Genomic DNA, 9,279 nt, shown 5'->3' with positions numbered 1-9,279 from the left:
CGGTAAAAACTTGAAAGCAGAATGTTAAAAGAAGTTTTAGTTTCATTTTTGTGTTGTAACTTTCCAAAGTGTTTATCAGTTTTAAATATATTCTCAGAAACCTGCCGTTTTTCCCAAATTGCTATCTTGTTTTTCTTCTGATTTCATTGGTTTACTGGAGTGTGTGAAACATGATTAAACAGTCATTCAAATAAACAATAAACAAGAACTGAATGTAGGATTAACTTGATTCATGATGTCTTGCTTAAAATGTTTTGAAGTTTCACATCTGCAAACACTGTATTTATAGCATTCCTTTTAAATGCTTATGTCATAATGTTCTATATATTTTCATGTATACCCTTAACCCATTTAATTTTTGTGTGCAGGTGGAGATAAACCTTAAGCGCTACCCAACACCCTACCCTGAGGACCTTAAGAACATGGTCAAGTCAGTGCAAAGCCTTGTGGGTAAAAGTGTACACGCCGGACATGGGCACCAGCACCAGATCCAACACCAGCACCAGCACCAGCTCCAGCACCAGCACCAGCACCAGCACCAGCTGAGCACAGGCACTGCCACCTCGGCAGGAACCAACATGGAACACACGCACCTTAGCAAAGAACAGTACGAACAACCATGGCCCCTGCCTCCTAAAGAGGTGGGAAACCACACCCCGGCCACGGGCACGCTCACACACACACACGCAAAAAAATATAATTTACCATACCATCATCATACGCTACATATCAGTATATCTTGAGGATTGAGGTGTGTGTGTGTGTGTGTGTGTGTGTGGTGTGTGTGTGTGTGTGTGTGGTGTGTGTGTGTTGTGTGTTCCAGGTGACAGACAGAGAGATGCAGGACTCTCTCAGTCTCAGCTAATGGATCAGGGATCAATGCATAACTCTGGCATTGACATTCCCAAGAGGAAGGATAAAGAGGACCTGACGGAGAGCTCTGAGGTTGTCACAAAGAGTACCACACACACACACCAACACACACACACACACACACACACACACACACACACACACACACACACACACCATTCATTTGATACTTTTAGCTTGTGATAATGCAGTACACAATTTCATTAACCTTGTTCATGTTTTCTCAGTTAACATGTTTCTTGGGCAATAAAATAATAAATAAATAATAACATCTACACAGAGTAAACAAAATATTCAATGTTGTCAGGTGGCGTGATGCTACGCAGCTCACAGCATTAGATTGTCTGTCTGTTAGTTATACATAGCTGTAAAATAATCATGAATGTATTTAAGTAAAAGTTTGGGGAATCGTTGATCATATGTTAGTTAAGGGAGTCTCATAAGCGTATTTTCCGATTAAGAAATGAAGCACTTAAAGGTGCCCTGTGGAGTTTTTCTTGTAAACAATGTTTACATTCAGTGTTACTCACCAAAATGCATTGTGTCTAATAAACACGTTGAATTAATTTCCTTTCTCATAAAACATTTGCATTTTTTTTAACATTTTCTAGATACTGTTCTTCTTCACTGTCTTTGCTGGCACATTGCTCGTTTCTTGGTGCATTATCTTCACCCATAGGTCAGTTGAATTGTGTGACACCACTGGCGGGAACGTATATTGCGTTGCCTGTATGCGTGGGGACCCACTCATTATAAATATAAATAAACTTATAGTGCCACTAACTTTAAACAGGGCTGTAGTACTTGTGTCCGGATTTGGACTCACGGTGCTTTTCTGTTGTCTCTGACTCATCTTTTACTCGTTGGTATTTAGTTGGTATTGGACTTGCCAAGCACTGTATACTTTTGTTCTAAAGTAACTTCCTCCTTCAAAACAAAACCATTGATGAAGCACGCTAGTTCAGAAAACAGGTATAAGTTTAATTCAAAATCCATCTAGATAAGGCATCAAGATTGGTCGACTGGTACGCCTGAATGCATCACATACCTCAATCATCAGGTGTCAATCATTTTGGCCACAGACCCGATTTCTTTGTATTATGAATTCTTCAGAACAAATGATACCTTCAAGAAAGGAAATATTTTCATTTCATTCTTAAAGTAAATAATATGGCCTAATTAATCCTGTGTTACTCTGCACTTTTTTTTGTTTTGGCATATTAAAAATAATAAAGCAAAATGATACTGTCTCTCACATCACAAAAAATAAAAAGGTAAGTAAGTGTTCTTGAAGAGGAGTTTTTATGGTCTCTCATTTGGACTCTGTTTTGACTTGGACTTGAACCTCTTTAGACTTGGGCTGCGATCAATTAGTCAAATTTGCTTAGGAAGGGTCCTAATGGGGGCGATAGCTCAGTTGGTAGAGCGGGCGACCATATGTAGAAGTTTACTCATCAATGCAGCGGGCCGGGGGTTTGACTCCGACTTTCGGCCCTTTGCTGCATGTCATTCCTGTTCTCTCTCCCCTTTCATGTCTTCATCTGTCCTGTCAAAAGTAAAGGCTAAAAAATAAGGTTCATAAAGGAGTGAAATGACCCAGCAGTAGATCGTAGTAGCTATGATGATAGCCGTTAGAATTGTCTAAGTGAAAAGTGCTTCATTGCTTCCTTTGTAACCTCCTTTAGCACGGGATACACTGGACCATCCTTAACGAAAGGAAAGGAGATAATACCGTCCCACAGGTCCCACATTTTATTTTCACTGAGACATTGCAACACAGCTAATAGGCCTAATAATGATAATGTACTTTATGGCACAGTCTGAGTGGTTTAATAAACCGGTTAATGTGAGAACGTTACTCTCCTCCCCAACGCGTGACATGACAGTGAGCATGTGTTTACAGAACTGTGAATGAATGGATCGCTGAATCCAAAGTTGCACTGCGAACCGGACAGCAGTTTATTTAGAGCCCAGAGCAGTGTCTGAAACAAGTTACCTGTTCGCCCCCTGGCTTATTTCAGTATGGTTTGTTGAAAACTCACAACAGATATGACCATGTGTAAAAGTAGGAATATCATGTGAGAATGTGCGGATTGGCACTGACGGCATTCAAATCAATTACCTGAAATCTCCCACCCACACCGACCCAAACAAGTTATTTGTACAGTCTCTGTAGGCTATTGCTTTTTAAATTATGTATTGTGGTGATGTATCAGTGTTTTCTTAAAAGATTTACTGTAATGATGAGTAATTTTAGTAACTGTAAATGTTTCCAAGTGTGCAGTCATGTCAATGTAGCTGAATCATTGGGTATTTAAACAGCAAAACAAACATCTGTAGTTAATAAAGGTGCCGTAGGTAGGATTGCGAAGATCCAGGACATCGACAACTTCTCTGTCCCTCCCCCCTTTCTGCTAAAGCCCAAAACAGTCTCCTAAGCTCCTCCCCCGTAATGGAGAGCTGTGCACAATAGAGCGGGGGGAAACCTATCCGCAGCTCATACATAGGGAAGGGGGAGGGGAGGACGCTATGAAACGCTTGTGCATAAGCAGTGATTGACACTCAGTTGGACACCCCCCCTGGCCCTGATTGGTGCATCTGAACAGGGAGGGGTGGATTTTTGTAAATCACACTACAGGTTGTAGGTGATGCCAAAGGATTTTTTTAATTAATTACCGGCTTCGTGTAGTTCTACTCAGACATAGGGTCAGTTTCAGAAAATATGACAGAAAGTTCATATTATAAGGCATCTTAACTCAACTTTTAGCTTATGAAATAACCGAAGGAGTTACGCTGTTGACTGCTGTAAATGCGCACAGTAGCAGATAGCTCTGCTCTGTTTACAGTGAGGAGAATATTGTCCTCATTAATAATGTATTTGTCTCCCACCTGCAACCATCTAACCCTTATAACATATAATATGTAGCCTACAGTAGATTTGTAGGCATAACGCTTTCTGCTTATCTTGCATACATGTATGAATTATTTTATTATTATACATCCTTATCGGGATTCATGTAGACAAAAATGAGTGGACAGGAGAGTGAGCTGAAAAAGGGTGATGAAGTAATACTGTCCACCAGGTTGTCCATGTTTATTAAACCAGCATGAAACACCCCGTTTACAATGCACGGGGCAGCGTACCTGATGCGGCTGTTTCACCGCCACACCCACGTCTAAAACATTGCCCTTGCATGATTACGTCCGAGTGTAAAGACAGTCGGGTTCTCCTCGCTCCGTGGTTGTCTTATCATTTTTCCTTTTGAATTCTCCTTTACACCTTTAACCCCATGACGTTTACAACTGGGGTTATGGAAAAGTGGTTAGAAAAAGGACTTAGGAGGTATTTTTTGGATGTTTCGACCAAAGCCTTGGTCTTGACTTTGTCTCGACTTGGACATTTCTTGGACTTGACAAAGGTGGACTTGACTACAGCACTGTCTTTAAATAGACCAGCAACTTCTAAATACTTGGCCAAATGATTTATTTATTTTTAAAATAATTTCAAAGCAAATCTGATGACATCTGCAGTATATTAGATTGCCGACAGGTTCCCACTAAAGCAGCCTTAACTAACAATAGTTTAAAAGACTGACAGGACAAGCAGCCTCCAATATATTTTGTTTATGAGGTTGAAAACTTAAAACATTGATGTTTTAAGTGTGTGATTCTGGTTATGGCTCACCATGGTCGTAAGCCTATTAGCTCACATGCTTCTAATGAGGCTGTCTTATTGTACTACACAGTAGCATATAGCTACCTGGTGTGAGCTTGTTGATTTTGTCTCTCTACAGGACTCAATGGGCGGCTCTCCCAACGATATCCGCATCTCTGACATGAGGCCCACCCTGGTGGAGCCTCCTATGTACAAACCAAAGGTGGTGCTGCTGGGGAAGGACAAGAAAGGTACTATATGATACTATGTGTACTGCATATATACAGAAACATAGAAAGACACAGAAGCTCATACACATACATTTCACACAGTCATTTAATGTGGTCTGTTCTAAAGTGCTTTGGGGCATGTTGTAATGTAATAAAGTGTCCACTAATTAGTCATGGTGGTACACTGATTAATTTCAGCACATAAGAAAGAGCGGGAGGGAATACCATAACCTCTACAGTAAATCTAGATTCCAGTTTAAAGTGTTCAGCTTTTAGTATGACCCTTCTACTTTACCAAAGGCCTTAGTTTCATCCGAGGTAATTCAAAGTTTTACTAATGAGTCCAAAGCAAATTTTACTGCCCTAAAAAAAATAATATTATTTTTTATGTTCTCGATGATTTACTGTCTTAATCCCATCTACTGAACAAAGCAGTTTATTATCTCTTCTCCGTGACGAACTGTGGCTCGGTCTAATTCAGAGCTCCTTCATGCGATCTACTCCTTTGTCAGGGAACTTACTGTGAAATGATTAAAACATAAACGGCTTGTCTGTCTTAGTGAGTGTACTGTATTTTATTTATTTTTTTGTCACCAAATGTTTTTATTTAAAAATTACAAACAATTACAAACAATATGCTGAGACATGAGAACGTGTCCCAGGACCAAAACAAAAAAAACACACAGAGAGGAAAGCAAGGAGGGAAACATAATAAAAACAGTAATTGTATTTTGACGTACAACCTCAAACACAATTATGAACCTGAAAATGAGCATAATATGGGCACTTTAATAGCTTTAACTTGTTAGCCCGCTGGTTCCTGCTGCTTTGTTGAGAGTTTCTTGATTAACTGGACTAGTGTGTTAAACAAAGATTTTTAAAAACTGTTAAGCCGTTTACAAACCAGGTCATTTATTGCGTCAGTGCAGTGGACTCAATATTGTCCAAACATATAATGATAGCACTATAGGAATCTAGGTCAAGAGACAGAATGACAAGATAAAGGAAGAATTCTGCCTAAACATCATTCGGTATGCAACATAGTTCACAGTTTAGTTTCAATATCCACACGGTGAGCCGGGATTTAGGAGGATTACTTTGTCCTAATAACGGTCTGTATTCTCAAAACAAGATTAAAATTGTGAAACCGAAGGCTCTGTTGTTTTTTAATATGAGCATCATTACTTAGCTTTGCCTTAGCTTCACTTATCATGACCCTTTCCCTTTTGCCCCCTCGATCTTCAACCTACACATTAGACTCAAACACGACAACGACAACGAAGGATTCTTTGAATTCTTGTTTTGTCTTTGATTTACCAACTAATAGTTTTGTTTTAAAATATCTGAATATAAGATGAAGATCCAAAGGTGAATTCCTTAAATTGTTTGACATAAAACAGAGAAAAGTTCAAATCCTCCCATGTAAAACGGCACACGAATGCATTATAAATGCCTTCAATTGTCAATTTATATCCTGGTCCTGATTAATTATCTGTTGACCAATTAATCAAAACAGAAGTTAGACATGTCTGTGTCATGACCTGCATTTTTTTGAGAGGTCCAGATTATACGGTCAAAACTCATTTGGTCACATAAGCTACGGTCCCTACCTGTTTAAACACAGCCACCAAAGTGTGGCTTAGGTCACCTGAACATGTTCTCATACCACTACCAGTACAAGCAATAACACCTGGTATTAAAGATCTGAGGAGATAAATTAAATCCAGGGGGAAAAGATACAGACATGACAAAAAAGCACTTGTAAAAGAGGGTTATCAGAAAGAAGTGGATGTGACATTTTGACTGTCTCTCTCTTTCTATCTGTCTCTCTCCAGAGTCTACAGATGAAGAGGTGGATAAGCTTCACTGTCTGAACCACAGCGGCTCCTCGGCCACATACTCCGACTACTCTCCCTCACAGGGCTCCTCCGGCTCCTCCAACCCACCCGGCAACGCACACTCACACTCACACTCACACTCACACTCACAATCACACCCACACTCTCACGCACACCCGCACACTCCTGCCCTGCCGGCCCCAAACAAGGACCAGGCTCCTCAAACACACTGGACCAACAGGTACACACACGCACGCAAACACGCACACACACAAACACACAAACACACGCAAACACACACACACACGGCTGCTTCATGTTCAATTTCATCACATCCCTTCGACTATCCATCATCTCTTCTTTTTTCGATTCCAACCACCTTCAATCTCCTCCATCTATCATCCATCTCATCCATCTATCCAATCGCTCCATCCATCCTCTCCTCCCTCCATCTTTCTGTGTCTTTCTTATCTCTCCGCTCGCTCAGTCAAGGTCAGAGAGACTCATTAGGATGCTGCAGACTTCTGTCCAGGATTCTCTCTCTTTCCCTCTCTCTTTCCCTCTCTCTTTCCCTCTCTCTTTCCCTCTCTCTTTCCCTCTCTCTGCTTCAAAGGTATCTAGTCCTGCCTTCAGTATGGACCATTTCTTTTCTTCACACCAGCACATAAAAAGAAGCAAATATAACTTGCTGAAGTTGATACCCTGATTCCAGTGCACCTATGATGTTTGACAGATTTGGAATTAAATATAGCATTGAAAACCACAAAAAGGGTTTTTGAACTGAGTTGGAATCGGAAATTAACAGCTATGAACAACAACAAATATCTCAATTTAACTGCCAGTCAATACTAATATACTGTTTATTTTATTATATATAATATAAAATTGTATTTTTTTGTGTGTTGGTGCAGACTTCCATCAACATCTATTGAAAGTAGAAATGCTTGCCGGGACAAATTCTATTTTTACAGCATTGCTAAAGCTCCATTCATGCTCCTAATTTTTTCTATTTTACAACCTTGAAAATGGGGACTGTTCAATATGTGAAGGTTGACAAACACATCGGTTCACATCAGCCTACTGAGTGATTCAAAGGTACAGGAATCTCGTAGCAAAGGTTGGTTTTATACCATACTAGTTTGTTTATTCTGTTTCCTCTCCAACAGCACAGTGTCCGAACAGTAACCTTTTCCATTGCTCTATCAATAGAATAGTATATCTATAATAATGTTAAAAACTGATTTGTTTGTCTTCACTCTTCCCATGCCTCTCTGCGTTTTAAGGAGCCCCTGAAGGTTGAAAGCTTGGTTTGGTATTTTTTGACATTGAAGTTGTCATTGAGCACGCCTTTGGGGTGATGTACAGATCTTGTCCCTTTGTCTGTGTACTTTTGGAACTTGTGGAAAACTGTGAGTGGCAGTGAGGGACGTTTAAGGCTTTAATATTTCCTCTTCAAGGCTGCTCTCAAAAACATGAATTGGTTGTTGGTCAAATTGATCTTCCAGAAAAACATTAGAGAGAAAGTTATGTTTTTCAAGTGCCCATTGGCTCTGATTGTTTATCGGTTGATTTTATTATTTTACACAGCCTAGTTAGTGTTTATTATGTTGTATCTTTGCAGACTGGCTCAGTCTTTCCCCAAACCCATTGACTCCAAGCCCCTGCTATCTCAGAGAGAAATCCCTCCATCAGGAACCCTGCAGCAGCGTGGGGATCGACGCCCACTGAGCGAGCCTTTTGATTGGTCTGAGGCCCCTCACTATGACAACACAGGTTTTGATGCTGAGGAGTCTCCTCTGGACCCTCCGTCCTCTACTGGAAGTCAGGGAAACCCACCGCTGGGCTCCAAACCCCGCAGCCAGTCAACACACGGGCGCCGCCCCCTCCTCAGGCAGGAGCGAATTGTAGGAGTACCTCTGGAGCTGGACACTCAGACGCTCCCCTTCCACGGCAACCAACGCGTTCCGGACAATGACCCACAATCTGGACATCCTTCCCAGAATCCTTGGCAGAACTGGACTAGAACCCCCAGCCCGCTGGAGGACCGAACCGCGTTTCCCTCCAAACTGGACCTGACGCCCACCTCCAGCCCCAACCCGGACCGCAAGGACATTGACCCAAGGTAACTGAATGGATGCTGAATGAACTGAATGCAGTCCCACAGTTAGCCCTGAAATGAAATATGTCTAGGTGGTAGGCTTCATAACCCCCAGGGTTTGCAGATTAGGTAATCGAGAAGTTTATCAACAGATAATAAATTTAACATTTGTACTTGTTGTCAAGCTGGCAAAAGTGCCACACATTTTGCGTTTATTTACTTGTAAATTAAATAATCTACTATTTGTTTTTTATGGTTTAGATTATTCATAGATTGATCGAAAAACGGATTACTAGATTGCCTTAATCTTAAATGTCAATCTGTGAGTGGTGTAACTGCGGTATTATAAATCAACTGATGTTGGCTGTAAATAATCTACAGAGCTAAATATTTGCATAATTTATAACAGTATTTAACATAATATGATTATATTATGAATCATATTTGTGCAAAAATAGGTTTTCATGAAGCTGCTGGACTCCTTGTTCATTTCTGATGTCATTCATACTAACACTAACCTGTTTCCAGACATAATGTCTTTTTCCTGCTATTGTAATACTGCTTTTGATCAGCTAATTTTTTTGG

At 40.5% G+C, this 9,279-nt stretch overlaps 1 protein-coding gene across 1 annotated transcript in view; it reads left to right on the top strand.

Annotated features, from left to right (window-relative positions):
• The window catches only part of lrrc7 (leucine rich repeat containing 7), a 70,760-nt gene that overhangs the window by 44,264 nt on the left and 17,217 nt on the right, over positions 1 to 9,279 (top strand). Inside the window, 6 exon segments of the mRNA XM_032526552.1 lie at positions 369 to 641; positions 824 to 845; positions 848 to 945; positions 4,668 to 4,779; positions 6,594 to 6,837; positions 8,218 to 8,718. Coding sequence (XP_032382443.1) covers positions 369 to 641; positions 824 to 845; positions 848 to 945; positions 4,668 to 4,779; positions 6,594 to 6,837; positions 8,218 to 8,718 — 1,250 coding nt within the window.

This window comes from Etheostoma spectabile, chromosome 9 (genome assembly GCF_008692095.1).
Source record: "Etheostoma spectabile isolate EspeVRDwgs_2016 chromosome 9, UIUC_Espe_1.0, whole genome shotgun sequence".
Classification (NCBI taxonomy): Eukaryota; Metazoa; Chordata; class Actinopteri; order Perciformes; family Percidae; genus Etheostoma; species Etheostoma spectabile.
Note: the sequence above shows the minus strand (reverse complement) of the source record. Positions and strands in the feature narration are given on the sequence as shown.